Here is a 24,108-nt window from a genome sequence, read left to right as displayed (position 1 = left end):
AACTCTATTCACAGCAGGAGACAGAAATCATTTCAAACAGAGCTACTCATCTGTACTGAGAAGCCAATGTCTAAACAAAATAAGAAGGACTTGAAACTTTAACACCTTATAGCTTCTGCAAGTCTACTTTAATTTTCTGACATTAAAACATTGAAACAATAATTATTTTTTGATGCATTCTAGTAAAACCATCTATTAGTCCCTCTTTAATCCAGGTGAGTAACGCAGTATGTCATGTATAAGTAGGGCTAGGGTAAGGTTTCACATATAAAATATAACAACAATAATTTAAAAACAATCAGTATTTGATTAATAAGTACCAAGAAGATCAATATCAATCCACCAAACCTTTTGATTTTGAATATTTAGTGAATTCTTAGTCTAAGGCTATGTCTGATTTCCCTCACTACTCCTTAACAACTAAAAAACTATATAGTACGGGACTATCTAGTGCCACAGATTTTAAAAGCATTTTGGACACCATGCTCACTAATCTTTTTTTTCTTTGCCAAATATGATGTCACCGAATTCCCAAAGTAAAAACCTCATAAAACAACGTTTCACTGAGGCTATTTAAAAATCCACTGACGATGAAAACTTGGATGGTCTTAAAACCACAAATAAATTAAAATACCCTTTTTTCCACCAAAATTGTTCTAAAGCAGTGCATTGTGGTCTATTTTCATAAACTAGTCAGCATCAATGTGCACCTGTGTTTTGCAGAGACTTCAAAGCTTATAAGAAAAAAAAGGAAACAAATGTATCTGTAATAAAAAAGATACAGAGAAATATAGAAAACAGAAACATGCCAGATTATTTCTTGAATGAGTCTTTAACTTCAGGTTCAGTCTCAGAAAGTTTTTTAAAAGATTGTTTAGAGGAGATTTTTCTGCACTTTTAGACCTGACTAATAGTTCAGACTCACCATAATACTATTAAATTAAATGTAGTCTTAAAAACCCACTACCATGAAAAATTGTGCTCATGACATGATTTATTGGGTGATGGAGGACATTTTAATTTAGATGCAAATTGTATTTTTGAATATTTTTTTATTTAAATCGTTGCGTTTCAGGAGCAGAGGAAAAAAATGGTGTTTGAAAAAGATCATTTTGTTACCTAGAAAAGAATGTTTCAACAGTCTTCCCCACATCTCAGAGGCAAATTTCTAATGAACTCCAGCCGATCTGCAGAAACTAGCCCTAAAGCTTTCATTGTTTGACTTTATCTCACAGGGAGAAACTCACTCATCATGGCAGCTCAAAGAAAAAACAAGTGATGGTACAATTTTGTCCGACAACAGCATAATCATAATTAAAAAATGGCTTAAAAGATGATTGGAGTGGGACTTTAAAAGAAAATTAAATAGCTTGACCAGTTGAACATCATCAGATGGTCCTCTAAACCTGTAGGGAACTTTCTGTTTTGAAAAAACAAACTAGGATTTCTAAGTCAAACTGAAAATGCTGTCTCTCCTCAGCAATAATGACTAATCCTTTTTTTTTATCTCAGGAGTGCAGCTTCAGAAGCATGGAGGCTTATTACACAACACAATCACAGCTCATAATGTAGTTACACCCTAGATTCTGGGAAATGACTAATCTGAAACATTTGACCGATATTCATTTGAGGCAGACAAGTCCCTCTATAACATGGATTTGAGGAGGAAGTCAGTTGTGATGTGTCTTCTTCGTTTTCTCTACTGTTCAGTGCCGTTATACACTTTTAAAATGGTTTCCTATGAAATCTAATACTAACAGAGCAGAAAAATTCATTCAGACTTCTCCAACCTACTCTAAATTCAACATTTGCCTCCTAGAAAGACTGGTATTTGATTAAGGGTGAAACATTAACAAACATGTTTAAAGTCTACAGGAAGTTTGTGCACTGTGTGGTGGTTGAGTTTCTCTTCCCACTAAAGGCACCAAGTCAGGAGGTCAACCAACCAAGTCAGGATCTGAACGGGTTCAAAGAAGAACACAAGCAGAAACACTGCACAATCAGCAGAACAGCTCAGGCTATACGCTATTTAATCTACTGGCTTCAAGAGAGAGTATACTTAAAATCTCTTATAAACTTCTCCTCTGACAAAGCTCTGTTTAGACAAATATGCATGAGCGATGCACATAACACGCACCTGCAAGGGTGACTTCATGCAAGCTGCAGCCCATTCCTCCTACATTCCAAACCTGACATGCACCTGAACCACAGAGGAAATGTCTCCACTAAACCCACGCCAAAGATTTAAACCACAAATACTTTCAATTTAGGTTTTTGATGGTTTTTTTTAAAATAGGCTTTTTGTATTTTATTTTGAAAGTCCAATATGAATTGTGGACATAAAAGCAGACATTTAAGAAAATTAAAGCATGCATTGTCTTTTTCTGAATTATTATTTGTTTACTTCATCCAGTTTGACCGTTCCACAGTAATACTCTAATCTCTCCTTTTGCTTCACAACTGGCTTTCAAACCACCCTTATGCTTTTGAAATCTTCAAGTGTCTTGGATCCTTCCCAACAAATTCCATTTGCATCTCACGTTGAGAAAATCCCTTTGGCAGGCTTTTCTAGAAAGTTTTTCACCAAAGGGAGATTCAAACTCTTGCTTGGTTCACATGGCTACTGTCCCCAAACCATGAGGTGCAACCATTATATCAAACTCAGTGCTACTGCGTCGTGAATGACAGTAAGAGTTAGGTTATTCAAATGAACAACCGCTAGTCCAGTGGGGTGAGATTTCCTTACCACAACAGCATTCCACACACGTTAAAGCTTCAAACGGTCTTGATAATCTGGATTTCCTGTTGGGACCAATTACTCAGTCCCTTCAACAGGACAGAGTCATTATTGTTAGCAGCGGCGACTCGGTCTGTGCTGCGCTTTCTGTCAGGTCACTCGTAACTTTCCCTCCTCAGCCATAACAATGCAGCTCTGATGCCAGCGTCTTTTATTGGCCAACTGGCTGTCGACCATGGGAACCAAGCTCCGCAAAAAGAGTGAGGAGCAGACTCCTGCTGGCTTTTCAATATGATGACTGTTATATAATGCCAACGTCCAACAGCCGACAGTCAAGATGAGTCCAGATCTGGCACACAGCCATGCTAATCCAAGCTTGTGGTTTCAAGATTTGGGGAGTAAGGGGGTGCATGAAATGTTGTCCGATTTGAGGCTGAAGAGCTTCGTATTAACTCACACGGCTGTCAGCAGCAAAGCCTGCTCCACCTGTTGAGCTTATATCAAAAGATCAACACTCAATATTATCCTTCACGCTCCACTGAATCACGGAACTCATCATGTGAGATGAAAGCCAGGAGGAGGGCAGGTTATGAAGATTTCAGACAACAGAGGAAGAGTCAAATCAATGGCTGTGTGCATCCCCAGCCCTGACATTTACATGCACTTTTTTATAAAGTTGGAGACAAAGCATTAAAAAAAAAAAAAGTCAAAATGAAGCAACCTATATGTAGCCAGTGATTCAATTTATGAGGGTTACAGCTGTATCTGGGTTGGTTTCTGTTTTTAAAAACTGCCACATCCAAACAAAACATATAGAGCAAAACCAACACGACCCAAAAGACTTTCAAATGGTACGTAAAACCCAATAAAGCCTCTACAGGTAAACTAAAGGGGATATTACATCACCGTAGTTATTATAATGCTTTATATGTATTTTGGAAGAATATGGCCACTCTGAAGCAGCATGCATACAACCTCGTCTAATACCCATCGTGGACTGTGGTCAATCAACTAATCATTACATCACAAGCGGCTAAAGCTAGGAGCCTGGTCAGACATGTGTCAGCATGAAGACTAAAATATTTGGACTCACAACAGAAAGTCTGTCTGGGTGTGACAAATAAAAAGCCAGGAAGCAAAGCAAATTCTTTCAATCTTCTTTTGATTTATGATTCTAATCACTGCTTTAATGCGTCTGCAAATGTTCTCAGTATAAGAATATGTAAAAAACTAAAAGGGGTTTTAAAAGTTACCTTACAGACTATCACTATCCATCTTTTACTTATTTTAATAACTCAAAGCTATTTTGAAAACTGAGTCCCTTCATTAAGATCAGTAAAACCTGCAGCTGAAACACAAAAAAATGGAAAAAGACAGATATTAAAACTTTGCAACAAAACAGATTTACTGATAATATTACTATTTAATGTCCAAAGGATTCATTTTAGTTTAAAGATCCACTCTGATCCTCTTTTGATCTTTTGTAAAAGCCTTCCCAGGGGTCTTTTAATTATCATTATTCCAAGACATAGTTTCAACAGAGCAGCAGTAATTCATTAGAAATTCACTACAAGCTATTTCAAACAGCATTTTTTGTCTGCTCCTGATTCACAACAATTTCATTGAAGAAATACTAAGAAATGCAAATTCAGGCTTAATTTCCTTTATTTACGTCCTCCATTATAGAAGATCCCATATAGAAGAGAAAAACAACAAAAGTAGCATATTCTTCTGAGTGGGTCTTTAAGCCACTGTTTTGTGATACGGTTGAAAAACTCCAGGTTAAAATATTCCAGATCTTGGCTCCTATAACGGAATGATGTGAGTGTTTTTTCTCTCACTGGGGGTTCTTGGTCTCCACTGAAAGCTCCTCTCAGTGACACCTGAGTTGCAGCACTCATGGATCACTAACTCAAAAGTGAGACTACTTGTGAATTTAAAAATGTTTATTTCATATGAGAAACGAGAAAATGTTAATGACATTTGCAGAGATTCTGAGTCTAATTTGATGGAAGCAGACGGAAATTGTACAAACCAATTTAAAGATTTCTAAATAGCTGGAATCAATTTTCTTAGCTGGCCAAACTTAAACTTCCATAAACGTATTCTCTGATTGGAGTTGATTTTGGTGTATTTTGATAAAATTACTGTCTGTACGTTTGGATGTTAATCAAAATCGTATTAAAGTTGTTGAACAATTTGAAGTTAAGCAGTTGAACCCGGAGACAATTTTCTTCAGGGCTTTTAAGGTTAATTATTAAACAAATTTGGTTTTTGTTTGTTCATTTTGGAAAGAAGCAGTTATTAACAGCATCAGACAAATTAAAAATAAATACATTTAAAAACATAGAAAACAAAATTACATAAAAAAGAGGGCCAAATTTGACCCTGTGGGTTCTCCAGGGTTAACCCTACTGTGAAACATGGACTACTGCAGTTGTTTCTTGAACACTTTTGCTGCTTCAGCAGGTGTCTTTGTTGAGGCAATAACTGCATCATCCACAAACAGTTGATACTCTACCTCAGTGCAAATGTTTGTCAGTTGTTAATGTAAAAACCATTAACTGTATATGAGAACTGGACTGAGGGATCCCTCCCTCCTTGGGTTCCAACTAGGAAGTACCACCTGGCTCTAAAACATCGACTTCTATTGAGAAATAAACAGCTATTACTGAGTCATTATATTTGCCAGAATAACCATTTTGGCTCTGCTAGTTTTTTTAACATGTTCTTCCTAATCCTATAATTTCATTATAGTTTTTCTCAAATTATAAACTGACTAATCCGATGACTCGATAAAAGTATGTTGAGCCTGCTAAGCCCCATGTCAAACGTTGAATGCGTTTGATTGACAGACTTAGGGAAATCTCTGACGACGTCTGGCTCCAACATGGCGACATCCATATCGTTAAAAAACAGAGACTGAATTGACTTTATTTGGTTGGAGCAGGCACTAAGCCACTTTCTATGAGTGACGTCAAACTCACTCGGCCCACATCTCATACAGGCAATGGTGAAGACAAAAACTTATGGGGCCCAAAACTGATCCATGTGGAACATCACTTTTAACTTGATGACAATATATTCCCATTATTTTTCATTGCATCTGAAGTTCTCAACAAGGTTTAAGACAATTTTTATTTTTTCCAAGTTTATTTTAAAAAGTCTTTTGGTTAAAAGTTTCAAGGGCAATTCTTAAAACCGAAAAAAAAAGTCTTCCAACTACTTTCCCCACACCTAGATAATTTCTGTTCTTTTCAGCTGAATATTTTGGCCAAAATCTGAATCACTTTAGATTAATAATTTAGGTAAATCTGGGTTGTTCTGCTATTATTTTTTTGTAGGATTTTTGTTAGAGCAGGAAGAATTTAAATTGGTTTGTAGTTGTAAGTCTTTAGGGGATCTGACCTAAAAAGAGTTTTATCAGACCTTGTTAGGGAGTCTGTGGAAATGCCTCCCTAGTAACAGACATCAAGACATCAATTAAATGAATTACAGGCTTTACATTTGGCTCTTAAAGAAAACTGGTATGAAATCTAAATACATATTTTGACTTGGAATATTTTATGTTTCAAACCAGTTTCTGTTAACATAGATTCATTTACTTTTTTTTTTAACTTAGATTGTTTTTTTTTTCAATCAAATAAACTGATTTTCTCTTATTTTTGCCATAATTCAATATTTTGTCAATACAGTTCCACTATTTATGCGAATAACAACTTTTATTTAACAAACATGATACTTAAATAATTAAATCAGTAATAAATAAATTCATAGACTGAAATAAATAATAAAATGTTAAATCTAAATTGAATGAATTGGTCTATTTGACAGAGACACCAAGGACAAAAACCACATAGAATATTTGGAAAACATAACATATACTGTTATTCGTGTTGTTTTAGGGCAGCAAAAACTCGTTTTTGATTGGATTAATACAATTAAAATCTAACTATTAGTCTAAAAAGGAAAACATGTTCTTTATGTAGATGTAAATTGAAATATTTTCAATATCTAGTGACCAGTTCAGAAATACAAAAATAAAAATGCTGATTTAATGATTGAAAATCATTTTTAGAAAGACTTAGATGGAAGGATATTTGTAAACACGAAAGCACTTCTAATCAGCAATAAATTCTTTATTACAGCTTCTTTTAATCTTTATTTTAATCTTTTATGAGTTAAGATAACCAAAAGTAACTTTCTAGATGGCAAATATATAAACAAATAAAGCCTTAAACTAGTAAATAAAAAAGTGAAATTGAGTTAGACACACATACACAATGTTTTTAAAACAATAAATAGCTAAATAAATAAATACATTTACAAAAGACATATATGTTTAAAAAGGACATGATGGGCTTCTACCAATCTTTACCAACTTAATATTGTTTTGGGTTTTTTTTCGCGATAGGAGTGGGAAAAGTTCAAACGGCTTGCCGTAGAGCTCCATGGGCATGTCCCAACATTCCTCCCGAAAACTTAAACTGACTGTAACATCTCCATCTACTTTTCCGAGAACAAACCCCCGCCTTCACGCTCTCACTGCTTCTACACACACAACATGTGGAAGTTTCTGGAGGTCTTACCTGCCAAATGTCATGGATAAACCAGCGCTAAGAAAAGTTTTCCCAGACCGTAGCGCGTTACTTCCACACGGACTCAATCCTCAATTGATTTGTCCACGGTAGACTTCAGAACCCAAGACTCCTCCCCCTTCTCACGTAGCCACTCCCACCCATGAGGTTCTCTGGTGGGAGGAGCTTGCGAGCAAACTGCAGTCATCCTATTTACACAGAAAATAAACCACGCGATATGAAAGCGAAAAATCAGCTGAAATGATGAGGCTTTGTTTGTTTTTCATTTATTAAATTGACAATTAATTCTCCAACGACTCAAAATGACTTAATATTTGTGGTCACCTGTTCTCCCTACCATGACAAAGGTGGATAAAGGTGGAGAGAATTTCATGTAATCCATGGACACCAGTGAAGATCACAAATCATTGAAGAAAAAAGGTTTAGCGCACTGTCTAGTGGGTCTAGATGACCCCACTCCCAATGATAAAGTGCCTAGGATAGCACAAGGGATAGTACACTTGAGTATGGGTATACTACAGACCATGTGCATGCAGTGAAGGATGTAAAGTAACTTATTTAGACTGAATTGGAACATTTCAAGCTAACAGAATACTGTATTATGTAAAAGTAAACTTCAAGTATGCTACCTCATAGGTTAAGTATACTTGTAGTACACCTAAATAGACTTATTTTTGCCAAGGGATTGGATGCACCATTTAACCACTGCCTTTTTATTTTTAAGATAAAAGCTGTTTTAGTGGATTGAGTAAAATAAACTTAAAAAAAATATTACACATTTCAAATAAGCTTTTTTTTACTACATTAAGTCTAACCAGTTGTTCAAAGCTTTTGCATGAGGGATCTAGTTTAAACGTTTATTTGTTTTAAAATAAATGTATAAAACATCGGTGAACACAGTAAAATGTTTTACTAGTAACTTCCCATGCAGAACTGGGCTGTTGGCCAGCGAAACACTAGTCTACGGCGACCCCATGAGGCACCAGAATGTCCTGCAACATGAATCAAATTGCTCTCCCATCCTTCAGTGATGGGCAGCATGATGCAGCGCTTCATCAGCAGAGCGGTCAGTGAGGCTCCTCAGATGGATGCGTGACCACGGCGAGATGCACCATGCTGCAGGTCAAAGCGGTGTCCACTGCTCCAACTGAGCAGAGGAGGACCCCTCGCACAGATGGCATCGAAAGGCACGCGAGAACAGCGTGAGGGCCACAGAGAACTGAAGGTCAGCTCTTTGTGTTTGCAAACCCATCAATGTGCACTTTTCTTGGCAAAGACAACGCCATTTGTTGATTTCCTGATGCGAAAGGCGAGGGGTCGCTTTCACAACAAACACACTTATGGCTTGCACATTTGGTACGAGTCAGTGGTCTTTAACCCCGGTCAATAGTTACTGTCCTACTTTTCCAACAAACTCAGGCTTAGTTACAGATTCCGGTCACTGAAAAGCTGGAGTCACCTGATCCAGCTGATCAGGGCCAACGAATAGTGACTCTTAATGACTGAAGTTATGGACCACTAGTAAATGTACTGAAAAGTTTATTACCGCAAGACAAATGGCCATAATGTCAATCTACCACTTGGCTATTTTCCAGCTCTTCTTGATGCAGATTCCCTGAATCAGGTGTGCAGTCATTATAGAAGAACATGGAAACACCTGAGTCAGCAGCAAGAGGGGAAGGGAAAGGTGGAAATCAGGCACAGTAGTCCTCAAAGAGTAGGGCTGTGCTGACCTGCTCAAAGGGTTATAGTCTCAAAGTGTACCAAAAAAAAAAAAAAAACCTGTTTGGATTTTGTTAAAACCATGTACTCCTAAGCAAGTCTGCTTCATAGTTTTTAACCCTTGGTGGCTTGAAAACCAGAACCATCACTTCATTATTAAATTATTTCTTCCAGTTAAAGTTCATGCCAATAAAAATAAAACTTAATCTGAGAAACCAAGTTTGGTTTGAAGGTTTAAGTAAAAAACAAAAACACCTTAGCTTAAATTCAGGGATGTGCTACCACCTAGTGGACATTTCTGGTAAATAGCAAAGTTTTATTACACAAGTCCTTTCTTTTTATTTCTTTATTTTTGTTCATTGTCAACCAGTACAAAAACATGCATAGATTTGTGGAATTAATCTTTAACTCGCTTTATATTTTGCAATTCTCTGGAAGTTTACATATTTTTTTTACCATCTTTATTTAGCAAAAATAAATTTAGATAGCAGGAAATAGAATTAACATTTGTTGACAGAAGTCATCATAAACAAACAATTTAGATTTTTTTCTCTTCTTTTACACAAGTACATGCTGAAGAAATTCCCTTCACCCCCATCAATACCCTGCAAACATTACAGTTCCCCTTAAGAGCTTTTGTTTGCATCTCACAGCTGATTTCACACAGCTGTCTTTGCCTTTCTGGAAGCCACTTCACCATTTCCTGGGCTGCTGAATGAAAAAGCTCCGAGGGCAGTGGGGCTTCTCCACAGCAGGGCACATCTTGCTATGTCTCACACTCACTGGCGTCTCTGGAAAGTTGTGGCTCAGCTGTGGGGACACAAATATATGTTATATACACACAAACCTATGTGGTCTCTGCAGGAAAAAACAAAACAGGCTTCCTTCACCTTGTCAAGAGATCCTGTCAGGAGGATTCCAACTTGTTGCATCCTGTTGGGGGTTGCCAGAGACCTGCTACACAGGTTTTGATTTGTTCCACTTAATGAACATGTAAACAGATTTAACCTAGATGCAAGTCTAAATAGAAGCACATACCTGGGTTTATGATCGGCCTTTTTTGAGTCCTTCTCTGGAGTCACGTGGGTGGCACCCTCCTCCACGCCCTTCTTAACCACCCTTTTACCTCCAGCTTTAACTTTAGACACAAAACAGGAGTCGTTTCGGTTATCCAGTAAGGATTTGTTTAAAAAGTTAATTTTTTGAAAAACAAACTAAAAAATTACATTTAAAAAAATCGAATCGCGCTGACGGGATAAAATAGTCGGATTGGTGGCGCTAAACTCAACTGACGCAGCAAGAAATACCTTCATGGGGCAAAGAGTCATACACAATAAATTGTTTTTTAAAAATGTGCAAAACATCGAGCGAGAGTTTACTACTTGCAAAAACGGATGCTCCTTTTTTTGGGGCGGAGCAATAAGAGAACAAAAACAACCCTCCGTATGGATGGAGATTAAAACAAAAAACAACCCGACGAAGAAAAGCTAATGATGAACGAAGCAATAATAATCGTCGTGTGGAAATAAAAGTCGTCTACCTGCAGGACGGTGACCCCCTTTAAGCAAAGGGCTCTCTTTCGGTCCGTATTTGGGGAGCTGCTGCACCATTTTCGAAAACTTTCCGCTGCAAATCAACGATGTGACGCGCATGCGCCCACTGTTGTTTTTATCCTCAAACGCTGGTGACGCCCCGCGAGGCCACAGGAAGTACACCGCAAGACACGCCCCCTGCTCACAATCTGTGTTTTCGAACAGACGCAGGGGATTTACCAAGAACACCAAACAGTCCAGTAAACAGAGTTAATGGTTGATTATTAAGCACAAACGTGTAAAGTTACAAAAATGACTGTTAGTTTTTAATAAGAAAAACTCCCAAAAAAACTATTATTAATTATTTCTCTGGCAAATCGTCCCTAACACTTAATAGAAAACACTAAATTAGGAGGTTGTTGCTTTTTACTGTAAAGAAAAAATAAATGCTGTAAAACTTACCTAAAAATCCAAATGGCTTGGCTTAATCTCTACCGGTTTTAACAAGAAAATGCAAAAGGTGCTTTAATTTTAATGCCTACATTTGAAAAGAACCATATCCTGATGTTTAAATAGTGTTTCGGGGAAAACTGCAGTCAGTGAGCGCCCATAGGTGTGTCTACTAAAGGGGCAAATGGGTAGTAATTACAGTGTTTGCCCGTCTGTGTGGGCCTGTGGTGGATCTGTTCAACACTGACATTCTTACCTTTTAATTAAAACTGTCTAAACATAGAGCTGTTTAAAGTAAAACGGTACAAATATCATTTTACAACCCCCCACAAAAAAGTTACAAGATTGAATATAAACTGACTTTAATTAAGATTAAAGCTGATGGGGAAAAAGTATTTAACACACACTAAATACAAATAAAACAGGGGCTTCATGGCTGTATGTAGGAGGACTTGAGCATGTTTTGGTTTCCTCAGTCATACTTCATTGCTTTATCATCATTCCTATACGGATTTAAGGTAAAATAAACAACAAATAAGATAAAATGACGACGAACATTTCAATAATTAGATGTAATGCGACTTATGTCAACCGAAACAAGAAGATTGGTTCTGCAATCTTAAGTTGTGCAATACTTGGACCATAGCCCTGTTTTTAGGTCAAGTCCAGCCAGAAAAGACTTTAACAAACTTCAGATGGTGCAGAATCGGGCTGCAAGACAATCATCCTTTTAAAACTGGATATGTCAAAGTCATGGATAAAAGTCAGTGACATGCGTGTAGTCTAGTTCTGTCTGTGCATAAAATCTGGACATAGGACAGATCTCTAAGTATAGTTACTGCCCAGCACTTGTACGTAATAGATATGGTTTTAACCCTAAAAGAACTTTTGTTACTTTTCCTTTTCCAAACACTCCAAAAACAAAAAAACATACAAACAAAAACAGCCATATTTTGAGTGATTTCATACTGGAATATGCTGCCTCTAGAAATAATGGTAATAGGCAGTCATAGCAGGTTTAAGCTAGTCTTAGGAAGTCAAGAATTCATGATGAAATTACATTACAAAACTGATTTATCACTTTTAATTTAGGAATTTCATACATTTTACTGTTGCCTTGTCTGTTTCTTTAAATTTGGAATAAATATGCTACGTATTAATGCAGCGGACCCCAGGAAGAATAGTCTTTACATTGATGAAGACTTATGGGGATCCTCCTTTAAACAAGTAAACAAAATACTAAACAATGTACCTGGAACACAGGTCAAGCTTAGTACATTGTTGCGCCATTAAGAAAAATTCTGTGCTGACATGGGAAAACATTTATTCATCCCAGTCAAGACAAATATTATATATAAATAACATTTTTATTCAGTGGGAAGTGACATTCATGATTTGCTTTGCTTCAGATGTTAAACCTCACAATAACAGAATATTTTTAGTTTGCAGGGATGCTTCCAGTGGCTGGGCTTGATGCACGAGAACTTGACGTGAGCTGAATAATAATATTCAGACTCAGCATTTGGAGAGCCTTTTGCTTTGAAATTATGTTGTGTTTTTGTGCATCTGTGTATTCAGGTGAAAGCAAAGAGTCAGTCCTTGATCCCACAGAGCGGGATTTGGCATTTTGCTTCAGGGTGCAGTTTTATGAAACAGCTTTCCTGCTGCTCTAAAGCTCCCCTCCCTCCACCCATGAATGTGCATATATACAGCATAATGACATCTTTCTTGATCCAGCAGAGGAGAATGTCACATTGTCACACTTGGTTTTCTGCGATAGATCTTCTTCTTTTTTTCTTCCAAACACAAAAAACAGCAGAAAGTCAGTTTATGAAAAGATGAAACCACACAGTTCCTTTAAAAAACACGACTGACCTTTTTATTTTTTCCAATATTGTTGCAATTTCAACTTTGTCCACATACTTTGTATATTTATATATCTTCATAGACATCTAAAATGGCACAAGCTGTTTTTTTCTTACCAGTGCTGATGTGTAAACCGAGTAACAGGTCTCTTTTTTTCTGGTATTTACAGTCAAATGGAAGAAATGTACAAGATTGAACGGCATGACACTGATTCAACATTAAGTACAGATACAATTTGATCTTTCTGTACAATCTAACATGTAACTACTCTTGCAGGATTTACAGATGAGTTCATGATCCAGTTCATCTTCTCCACATACACCATTCTCTTTATTTTTGACTCCCATCGCGTACCCTTGATTCCACGACTCACACCTTTCAAGCATGCTATCGCACTAAAGCTAATAGCTACAGACATCAGGACGCGCCGCTCCTCGCTTTAGTGTCCCTTCAACAGACCCTCGGCACGATTCCCATCTCCCTCTGCTACAAAATAAAAGCTTTCCAAACGTTCTCTGGTTTCCTTCCTCGGCACACATTCCATCTCTCTATCTGCTGAACTCCTGTCCACACGCACACACTCACTTGAGCACAAAAACACGTATAAAAAACAAGTCCATGAAAAATGCTGTCGTTTCCTGTGCCCCCCCCCCCGACACTTTTAGCTGCAGGAGGAAGATGTTCCCCTTTGAAGTTGAATGCTTAGACCCAGGAGTCAGGAGAGCCTGGGTACTGCTCCGCCCTGTAAGAAGGCCTCTGCGTGCTGGCGTAATAGTCCACATAGTTGGGGGCGGGTTTGACTCCATGAGGCTGAAAGCTGTAGTCCACTGTGGGGGGGTACGTGATGACCTCCTCCAAATATGTGTCGTCGTAGCTGTGAGGATGCTGCAGGTACATTCTGTATGGATCGTAGCTCCTCTGGCAGGGATCTTCTGTGTAATACACCGGCTGCAGGCGAAAGCATGGAAGCAGACTGTTAATAAAGCAATTCTAAAGATTTTCATGCCGTCATTTCAGACTGTTTTTGTGCAAATTAGAGCATTTCACAAACTTCCCTAAAATAATTATCAGGCACAAAAATATCCCATTGCAACTTTTTAGAATACAATAGAATAGAATATCTTTATTTCTACAGCAATTTTCACAGCAGTGATCTTTATTCTATTCTATTTTATTCCTTCTTTAAAATCTATTTGCTTAACATCGCTTTGCAAACGTTTACTGAAGAACTTTTTAAACCTCACTCAAGTCTGACAATTACACAAACTTTTCTGCAGTAAAAGCAAAACAAGACCCTAATATTCACACGTCAATGTGGCATAGTCTAATGGCACATTTGATCATTCAGTCTGAATCTTCACCTGTCAGTCAACATCATTCTGACTGTGCTGCAAGAGTAAATAGTAAATGGCGTTTACTTATATAGCACGTTCAAAGGTCCAAAGTGCTTTACAGTCACAGACCCATTCACCCATACAGCCACACACTGGTGGCAGCTCTGCTGCCGAACACTGGTGCCAACCTTCCACCAGGGGCAAGGTGGGGTTCAGTGTCTTGCCCAAGGCCACTTCGACATATGGCCGGGCAAGGCGGGGATCAAACCTATGACTGGAGGTCAACTATCCTACCACTGCACCACGGCCAACCCATAGTCGGCTTAAAGGTTTGTGATGAGGAGAAAAACCTTAATAATACATTCATGCTTGACTTCCGGTTATGGCGACCACCTGAGCAGACGCAATAGTCACTGCTCTGCTATCCCGACACTTAAATCCTGCGAAAATACTCCAATCTCCCCCAAAACTTAGGTAAAGGGGTTTGAGAACATAAAAGGAATGCCGAGGGGCAACAAACAAAGGCCGGATACCAACAACCAGCCAAAGCTGACGGACTTTCAAACTCGGAGCAGTTCCCAAAGAACTGAGGCTGGCAACATGGCTGAAGGTAAAGGAGAACGGAACCCGGAGTTGGAGAGATCCAAAGCTGATGAGATCCTGGCTGCCATTGGAGCTATGAGGGATGAGTTCACAACTCGTTTTGATGGAATCGGGACCGCAATCGGAGATATAAAAAAAGAAATGAGGGAGTTCACAGAACGAATCTCGCAAGTGGAGATGCGCACATCACGTGCAGAAGAGGATGTCGCCAGCCTACAGGCCAAAGTGAGCGCGCTGGAGTCCAAACAAAGAGGGATGGAAGACAAACTCCTGGACTTGGAAACCAGATCCAGACAAAATAATCTGAGGCTGGTCGGGCTGCCGGAGGGGGCCGAAGGAGAAGACCCGTACACATTCCTGGAGAAGTGGATCCCGGAGGCATTAAATATGCAGGCGCGAGAAGCGACGGTGAAGATCGAGCGAGCACACCGGGTCGGACCACCGAGGGAACCTGGAGCGCCACCGAGAACATTAATAATGAAGTTCGCCGATTACAGGGAGAAGCAAGCGGTTGCAGTGGCAGCAAAAAACAGCAAAGACATAAAATATAAAGGAAAACTGGTTCGATTTTTCCCGGATTTAGCCACGGGGCTTCACCAGCTGAGGAAGCAGTTTGACCCGGTGCGCCGGGAGCTGCATAACCGGGGCATTCGGCACGGGCTGATTCATCCTGCAAAACTGCTGGTGACCTACAAAGATCGCACCCACACCTTCAAAAGTCCAGCTGAAGCACAGAAGTTTGTCGAGAATATCCAGGAGGACACAGCGTAAATATATACCCACGGAGATGTCATATATGTGTATTATTATTTAGTGAATAAGCAAGTAATATCGGGGATACCTTTAAAGTTTGTGGCAACAGGTAACGGGGGAGGGAAAGATCATGTTGATAATGAAGATAAGTGGAAAATAATCAGTGAATAAATCTGTTAGAGAACATTTCAGGGTAGATCATGGAGTGTTACTACACGAGATAGCACCAGTGTTCAAACAAAGACGATGGTGAGTGGAGGGACCGATCCTCGCAGGCGTGGAACGGTCCAAGGCGATAACGGGAGACGACTTTCAGGGGGGAGGGGGAGGGTTTTCTTATTTAAACAAAGGGAAAGGGGATTTGTTTTGATGCATGTTCAAGCATCCAGGGTTTTCTGTGCCTCTCTACAAAAAAGTGTCAAGTTAATATGTATGTCGTAGTTGAAAATGACACAAGAAGTAAAAATTAAGTTTGTTTCTTGGAACTGCAGAGGTCTTCAAAATCCAAACAAAGTTAAACAAGTCATGAACAGAATAAAAGATATGGATGGTCAGGTGGTATTTCTGCAGGAAACTCATCTTCTTGATAAAGATTTGAAAAGTATTAAAAGAAGATGGCAAGGCAGTGTATTTACAGCCCCATTTTCCTCTAATGCAAGAGGAGTTATGATATTAATCCGTAATACAGTTCCTTTTCAAGTAAAAAATATAATAAAAGATAAATGGGGAAGATATCTAATCATTCAAGGTCAATTACTTTCAGAGGATTTATGTTTTGTAAATGTTTATGGCCCTAACATAGATGATGCTAATTTTTTTGAGGATGTTTTTCTTACAATAGCAGCACTCACAGGACAATATATCATAGCAGGTGACTTTAACTGTACTCTAGACCCTAAAATAGACAGATCAACAGGAACAGATCAATCTCACAATAAATGCAGAACGGTTATTCAAGGTTATATTAAAGAGTTGAACTTACTAGACATATGGAGAGAATTAAATCTTAATGATAAGGGCTACTCCTGCTACTCTAGTAAATATAAGACATTTTCCAGGATTGATTATTTCCTAATCTCTTTAGAATTATGTCATAAAATTAACAGGTGTTTTTATGAGTCCATTGTGATCTCAGACCATGCTCCATGTTGTTTAGTATATATGGATAAAAATATTATTAAAGACCCACCCCGGTGGCATTTCCAGCATAAATGGTTACAGGACAAAGAATATATCAAATATATAGGAAAACATATTGATGAGTATTTCAAATTAAACACGGCGCAGACGTCTGCATGTATAAGATGGGAAGCTTTCAAAGCGGTTCTTAGAGGTCACATCATTAGCTATACAGGTTCAAAATCAAAAAAGTGGAGAGGGGAGAGACAACAGTTGGAACACAAGATTAAAACGCTTCAGGAAAAGGTCAACAAAGAAAATAATTTGCAACTGATAAACGAGTTAGCAACTTTAAGAGCAGAATATAATAAACAATCAGCTGGTCGAGCAGCAGCAAGTCTCTTAAGGCTGAGACAATCCTTCTATGATCAAGGTGACAAGGCAGGCAAACTGCTGGCTTGGCAGATAAAACAATTGGAGTTTAAAACACCAATAACATCTATTATATCAAATGACACAACTCTTGTAAATCCCACTGAAATTAATGAAGCATTTAGAGAATACTATAGTGAGTTATACAATGCAGAAGAGAAAACAAATACTGAAAACATAAACAATTTCTTAGATCAGTTAACCATTCCACCTATATCTGATGACAAAAGAGAGGCTTTAAATCTGGAAATCAGCAAAGAGGAGATTGGACATGCTATTGATAGTCTCAAATCAGGAAAAAAAGCAGGTCCAGATGGTCTCCCAGTTGACTTGTATAAAGAATTTAAAAATAAACTAATAACACCCATATTTGAAATGCTCCAAGAAGCATTTAGAAATAACAATCTCCCCCCATCAATGAACAGTGCGTTGATAATTCTATTACCTAAACCAGGAAAACCCTCAAATAAATGTGAAAATTTTAGACCAATAAGTTTGTTAAACGCTGACCTTAAAATAATCTGTAAACTCTTGGCAACACGACTACAGAATGTGTTGCCAAGCATTATTGATAGAGACCAAAATGGCTTTATATCTGGAAGGCAAGGATTTCACAACGTGAGAAGGGTTTTAAATATTATTCATTATAACACAAATAAAGCAGAAACAGGTTTATTGGCACTAGATGCTGAAAAGGCCTTTGATAAGGTCCATTGGCCTTTTCTCTTTAAGGTTATGGACAAATTTGGATGTGGAACCAACTTTAAAATGTGGGTCCAGATCATATATAAAAATGCCAAGGCAAAAATCTTGACTAACAGGAACACTTCACAGTCAATAAACATAACAAAAGGCTGCAGGCAGGGGTGTCCATTGTCACTTTTGCTATTCACAATGGCAATCGAACCACTAGCAGTAGCAATACGATCCCATACTGGGCTACATGGAATCACGGTGGGTTCAGTTGAACACAAAATAGCTTTATATGCAGATGATGTGATTGTGTTTCTCTCTCAATTAAGAAAATCAATACCTTCTTTAATGGAAATAATCAGAAAATATGGTGATGTCTCTGGATACAGGGTTAACCAAACAAAATCCTCTATTTTATTACTTAATGAAGAAGAAAGAAAAAATCCAACTTCTGAAATTATCCAATTTAATGTAGTTGACAATTTCAAATATCTGGGAATTAACATCAGACCAAGACTAGAACAGGTAGTAGAATCAAATTATGATCCTTTAATGGAAAAGATAAACAGCTCCATAGAGAAATGGATGACACTACCAATTTCAATAATGGGAAGAATAAATATATTAAAGATGAGTGTACTCCCAAAACTGATTTATCTTTTTCAAAACATACCCCTGCCACCACCTCTAGACTTATTTTCAAAACTAAAGAAACTTTTCGCCAGGTTTATATGGAACAACAAAAAAGCAAGACTCCGTCTGACGTTACTATATCTTCCCTTTGACAGAGGAGGACTAAAAAGTCCAAACATTGAATGGTACCACTGGGCTGCACAGATTAGATCTATAATGTTTCATTTTACTGTCAAAAATACACCTCATTGGGTTGAAATAGAATCCCATGATCTAAAGCTGCCCCTCCCATTATTTCTTAACTCAAACACCTCAAAAAAGCTGCGCAAAGAGACAAAGAACCCAATTCTTAAACACATGATACACATATGGTTCAGAGTCTTAAATTACATGAACCAAACTCAACCATTATCACAATACAGCCCAATTTGGGGGAACAAATTCTTCACCCCAGGTAGAGCGGATGCCACCTTTAAAATATGGGCAGCAAAGGGTCTTTCCGCCATCCGGGACTTATATTCTCCAGATTCTGATATCATGATGTCATTTGAAGAATTAAAAAATAAATATGAGTTAAGCAAAAAACATTTTTATAAATTTCTCCAGGTCAGAAACTTTGTTAGGAAAACACAGAAGACCCTCAATAAACCACCAAGCTCAATTTTAGAAAAGTTCATGGTGAGAGACAGTTCCAAAAAAGGTGCCATTTCTGAATTTTATAATCTGTTTTTGTCAAATTCAAATGAAAGTTCACAATACAAAGTAAATGCTTGGAAAGAAGATCTCCAAAAACAAATTACAAATGAGGAATGGGAGGCTGCTTGTGCTGGAGCTCAAAAGGTGTCAATTAACTCGAGACTAAAATGAACACAATACAAATGGTTGATGCGTACATATGTAACACCAGCGGATTTAAATAAATATAACAGAAATATACCAGATGTTTGCTCCAAATGTATGGAAATGAAAGGAACACTCTTCCACTGTACTTGGGAATGCAAATGTATACAAACTTTTTGGGAAGAGGTGAAAGTCACAATAGAGAAAATTACTTTAAAACAGATCCCACTGGAGCCAAAGCTTTTCTTATTAGGTATATTTCCTAAAATACATCACTACAACAAAGGTGAGAGGGCGTTTATAGATCTCAGCTTGATTCATGCTAAAATGTGTATTGCTAAACGCTGGAAAAACACTCACAGTCCAAGCATAAACCAATGGTTCCAACAAATGCTGTCAGGGGTCCCTTTAGAAAGAATTACATATATTTTGAAAGACAAAGTAGAAGAATTTGAAAATATATGGCAACCTTTCATACACTTTGTAAAGAATATGGATCCTCTGGAATAGAATGTTGATTGTTAATTTTGGATGGTACACAGACCTCTGTTTTTTAATTTTTATTTATTATTTTTTCTTCTTTTAATTTTAAGTGTGTTAAGGTTATATTCTTCATTTTGTCAATATCCAAGGAGAGGCACTCTTGTTCTTGGGGTGGGGAGGCGGGGGGGGGGGGGGGGGGGGGGGTTAAAAAAGACTGTGAATAAGAGAAAGCATTACCTAAAAACTGTTGATAAAGTTGCAATTTTTGTAATGGCTGACTCAAGTGAAATTTATAATTGTAAATTGTGTTTCTGTATTTTTATGACTTTGAAAATTCAATAAAAAGAATGTGGCAAAAAAAAATAATACATTCATGTGTAGAAACTGTCTGTCACCACTCTTTCATCTTAGTTTTTTTTCTCATATAATCAGTGTAATAATTGATAAGTTGTCTTTTCTATCCATAGTCAGATACTTGACTCCTTACTTCCAGTAAATTACCAGAAACTCACAAAAACAACATCAACTTGAATACTTTTGCTCTGCAAGAAAAGCAAATCAAAACGTTGAAGAAATGTTTCTACCTGTTGTTATAAAGAATAATGTTAAGCATCAAATCTCTTCTTCAACAATTCTCCTTATCGTATTTTTGTTTGCCGGTAACTGGATATTTTTAATGATCTTCCAGCCTAAATATCTTCAGGAAGTAAAAACAGTACCATTTCACGTTTCGTTTTAAATGTAAACCATAACCCCGATGCCCAAACTCCTCGTCCCCGCCTCTCATCTGGATGATTAGACACAGACGTAGCGGGCTGTGACAGCTGCCTGAGATGAACCCGGCCCGTCCCAATCCCAGCAGTCACATCCAATCTCATCCAAACAATTGCTGATGAGCGGCGTCATTTTCAGCATCGCCAGAGGAATACGTGTCAAGGCAAGGGGGCTGGAACAGCTCATCATTGAAAGGGTTCAGAATGAGGAGTCTTACTATCAAACACCTCCTTCAGAGAAATGGAAATCAAATGAAGAAATGTGAGCAGACATGTGGGAGAACGCTCACCTGTGTTCTTCTGGGCTCCTCCCTCGTGGGTGTGGAGTAGTAATACGGAGAGGGTTTTCCAGAACCTGCAGAAATGGAGATGAAGAAGCAACAAGGAGATTTATTTATACATCAAAAGTCAAAAGCATCTCATTTCTATGACTGAATATGTCTGCACATCCCCAAAGGGCAAGCGTCTGTATTTATAGAGAGTCAGATCAAGAAGTGCTGCGCTGTGCTTGACAGAAATAACACCAAATAATAGACTTGGCCTCGGCTGCTCTGTTGTTTACATAACCCGTGGGATGGGTGTTTCATTGGCATTTAATCAAAACTATGGAATGCAGCACCTCCCCAAATCAAACATGGAGGGCTACCAGCAGCCAGTGTGGGCTGGGGGAAAGCAGAAGCCCAGCTGTTGTCTGTCCAGGTACAGACTCATTGCCCTCATCTGCGACCTGCAGAGTCACAAACGCCACTATTGTGAAGGCGCTCGCTCCCGACTGGTCGGCCTGATTACAGAAGAGGACCAGCTCTGAAGCCCTTTGTGTCAACCTGACTGACTGTTTCAAGTCTGATATAAATGGTAATGAGATCTGGTAGGAGAAAGAGGAGGGGGGGAGAAGGCAAAAGCATGCCTCTGCTTTGAAAAGCGTACCTGTGTACTGTTTTTTGTGATTACTGCTGACTTCTCTGTAGTTATAAAACTGCATAGTTGAGTGGGAGCTCTGATAATCCCTCATGCTGTCCCTGCGCTCTTTCATACCCAGAGTTGCAGGAGATGATGTGGCACTGGCAGCTGCAAAGAAGAAAAAGATCCAGTTAACTTCCACAGTTTTTCCTGTCTTAGTATTTTTATTGAGCATAATGATAATTGTTTTAAACAGGGGCTACTGTTTAATGACACCGACCCGGGTGACTGACTGGAGACATCTGAATGGAATTGGTCAGGAGCGTGGGCTGGGATTTGAACCTCTCCCGTTCAAGTGTAGACACCGGGGTGAGGAAATGGTTTTGGTTCCATCCGTCCTGTAAGAGCAACGCAGGGAGAACCGTAAAAATGTTGGAATGATGACCGACAGCTGGAACTCATTTTACAACCCAGGAAATCCTGGGCACCTTTTTTGTCATTTTAAAACTTTGTAACCATATTTGTTTGCCTTGAGTTAATATTGCTTATTTTTGAGAGGGTAGTTAATTTAAAATCCTTTCAATTGTTATTTTTATTTAATCATCCTGATATTTTTGCTCTGCTAAAAATTATTAGATTAGACCTCTTGTAATAGGTTTAGGGGATGTCATCTGGACTTGGTTTTTAAAGTTGGAAGACGTTTCACCTCGTATCCAAGAGGCTTTGTCAATTTTGAATTAGCTGGTCTAAGAGCTGGTATATATATATATGCGTATATATATATATATATATATACCCATATATATATATATGAACGCATATATATATATATGGTATATATATGCGTTCATGGGGGAGGAGTCAGACCTGAAACTGGAGGTTTTGTCCACTTAGCCTACATGGTTTTGGGTCGTTAACAGTCCTTTGTCCTCAGCTGGGGGTTGGGGAGCCAGTGACTCACTCTCCAAATTGGTCCTCTCTTTCAGCGGTTAACGACTCAGGTGGAACTGGTTTGGTTTGTTTAGGTTTCAAGACACTGCCGTAGATGGATGGAACAATAAACCTGAGACCACCAATCTTATTAAGAGAAGGTTTATCCTTCTTGACAAAGATGGCTTCTTTCACTCCTCGCTCAAACCATCATCTCTCTCTGGCTAGAATTCGGACTTCACTGTCCTCGAAAGAGTGGTTTGTTGCCTTCAGGTGGAGATGCACTGCAGACTCAGGTCTGGGTGAATGAGAGTCTTCATAGACATTAGACCTCTTGTTTTAGTAGTGTCCAGCAGATGGCGCCATTTCTCCCACATTAGACAATCATTTTTTTTTTACTTTGCAGCAGTCTTAAGAAAATGCCTTAAAACTAGAATAATAAGAATGTGAAAGTATATTTCAGTAGTAACAATGGTATTCATAATATATTTAATTTAATCCTAAAATGTATTTTAATTGATTTTTTTAAATTTATGTTTCTGTCTTTTATATGGAAAAATATCACTAAAATTTAAAATTATTTGTTTCTCTTTCTAAAGTTAGAGTCCATCTAAAGGTTTGACTCATTTAAAATGAAAAATACAATATTGTCAATACTGTTCATAATATAGTATATTGTATTAAACTAAATGTTTTTCTGGAAATGTTTTGTACTTTTACATTTGCCAATTAGTAGCCAATTTCAAAATATATTGAAAAAATAATAATAATCAATAACGTCAAGTTCTTCAGCTATTTCAGCATGCAAATGATTACAAAACTCATAAATAATCCAAAATAAATAGTACGAATAACTTTAACTCAGGTAAAAAAACATTTTTCTTAATTCTTAAGTATTTGACAAAAACAAACCGTACTTACTTTTTTGTAGATGGCACGTAGATCCCTGTACTGCCACAGTGTGTTCAGCACCTGAGCTGCTGCTTTCACCACCTTCATAGAGCACCTAGAAAACAGTCCAGGCCCGTAACATTTATTCTCTTGAATCGCTTTAACCTGGTTTTCAATCACATGGTGAATCTTAAAGGACAGCATGATTGATGAGCGCGCCCTCAGTGTGTTTTATCCTGGAACACTGCTGAATATAAAACAGGCAAGAAATAGCTGCTTTGCCACCATTCCACAGGGATGGAAAACCTCAGGCTGCACACTCCCACCTTCCCTGTGGCTGTGGCCTCTCTTTCTTCATGCGTTTAAATGTTTGTGCGTGAGGGAACCTCAGACGATCCAGAAAATACCACGCGTGTCCGGTGAAACGTGTGCACACCTGTCTCTGCTCTTGGTGATGTTGACCAGCTTCTCGATGCCGCCCGTGTCGGCCAAAGCCTTAGCGTTTTCCATGTTTTTGCTGGTGACCTCGTGCAGGGTGCAACAGATGGCTGCTACGGTCTCGTCCGACAGCAGGGTGGTGTTCCCCCCGGGGAGACGGTTCACCAGGTCCCTCATGGCATACTTCCCTGCAGGGGGAGAAATGCAGCATTCAGACATACTGCACTGCTGCTTTCTGGGCAGCAGCTCTAGCAGAGAGATAAGTGGCTGACACTGCTGCACATAGAAGAATGTGGTGCAGTTTTTTTTTTTTTTCTTCATGTCACATAGAGTCTCAGTAAAGGTTTTCCACACCAGCATAATCCACATGGATAGGAATGA

The 24,108-nt window shown here is 38.4% G+C and overlaps 3 protein-coding genes across 26 annotated transcripts in view; all 3 read right to left on the bottom strand.

The window, feature by feature from the left end:
- The window catches only part of tanc1b (tetratricopeptide repeat, ankyrin repeat and coiled-coil containing 1b), a 110,754-nt gene extending 103,300 nt beyond the window's left edge, over window positions 1-7,454 (bottom strand). For 5 of the 8 annotated variants that reach the window (XM_020713038.3, XM_023950780.2, XM_078939592.1 and 2 more), the window contains exon 1: window positions 7,327-7,454. The gene's annotated coding sequence lies outside the window, so the exon portion shown is untranslated. The remainder of the gene's footprint in view (window positions 1-7,326) is intronic. The other 3 variants (XM_023950779.2, XM_078939595.1, XM_078939597.1) reach the window with 1 other exon arrangement.
- Window positions 7,455-9,388: 1,934 nt separating this feature from the next.
- On the bottom strand, window positions 9,389-10,756 carry dap1b (death associated protein 1b). Of its 2 annotated transcripts, none has more exons than XM_011489729.4 (4): window positions 10,598-10,756; window positions 10,096-10,195; window positions 9,948-10,014; window positions 9,389-9,867 (listed from the first exon to the last, which is right to left on the bottom strand). In XM_011489729.4, the coding sequence occupies exons 1-4, from the start codon at window positions 10,707-10,709 to the stop codon at window positions 9,751-9,753; spliced, it is 396 nt and encodes a 131-aa protein (XP_011488031.3). In that variant the 5' UTR covers window positions 10,710-10,756; the 3' UTR covers window positions 9,389-9,750. The 2 variants fall into 2 exon arrangements, with proteins under 2 accessions (XP_011488031.3, XP_023806797.1); XM_023951029.2 differs by having other exon boundaries at window positions 9,948-10,011.
- A 2,139-nt stretch (window positions 10,757-12,895) lies between these two features.
- LOC101173987 (plakophilin-4) overlaps window positions 12,896-24,108 on the bottom strand; it is a 93,241-nt gene continuing 82,028 nt past the window's right edge. For all 16 annotated transcript variants that reach the window (XM_023950631.2, XM_023950632.2, XM_023950633.2 and 13 more), the window contains 6 exons: window positions 23,726-23,915; window positions 23,320-23,404; window positions 21,749-21,866; window positions 21,496-21,636; window positions 20,859-20,923; window positions 12,896-13,853 (listed from right to left, as the gene is read on the bottom strand). In XM_023950631.2, coding sequence (XP_023806399.1) covers window positions 13,608-13,853; window positions 20,859-20,923; window positions 21,496-21,636; window positions 21,749-21,866; window positions 23,320-23,404; window positions 23,726-23,915 — 845 coding nt within the window. In that variant the 3' untranslated portion in view covers window positions 12,896-13,607. The remainder of the gene's footprint in view (window positions 13,854-20,858; window positions 20,924-21,495; window positions 21,637-21,748; window positions 21,867-23,319; window positions 23,405-23,725; window positions 23,916-24,108) is intronic.

Source organism: Oryzias latipes, chromosome 21, assembly GCF_053564925.1.
Source record: "Oryzias latipes strain Hd-rR chromosome 21, Olatipes_Hd-rR_3.1".
Classification (NCBI taxonomy): Eukaryota; Metazoa; Chordata; class Actinopteri; order Beloniformes; family Adrianichthyidae; genus Oryzias; species Oryzias latipes.
Note: the sequence above shows the minus strand (reverse complement) of the source record. Positions and strands in the feature narration are given on the sequence as shown.

Coding starts and splice junctions, on each gene's coding strand:
- dap1b (XM_011489729.4), bottom strand. CDS start 10,709: ATGCGCGTCACATCGTTGATTTGCAGCGGAAAGTTTTCGAAAATGGTG. Junction 10,015..10,095: donor AAGGCCGATCATAAACCCAG/GTATGTGCTTCT, acceptor AAACCTGTGTAG/CAGGTCTCTGGCAACCCCCA. Junction 9,868..9,947: donor TGACAGGATCTCTTGACAAG/GTGAAGGAAGCC, acceptor GTGTCCCCACAG/CTGAGCCACAACTTTCCAGA.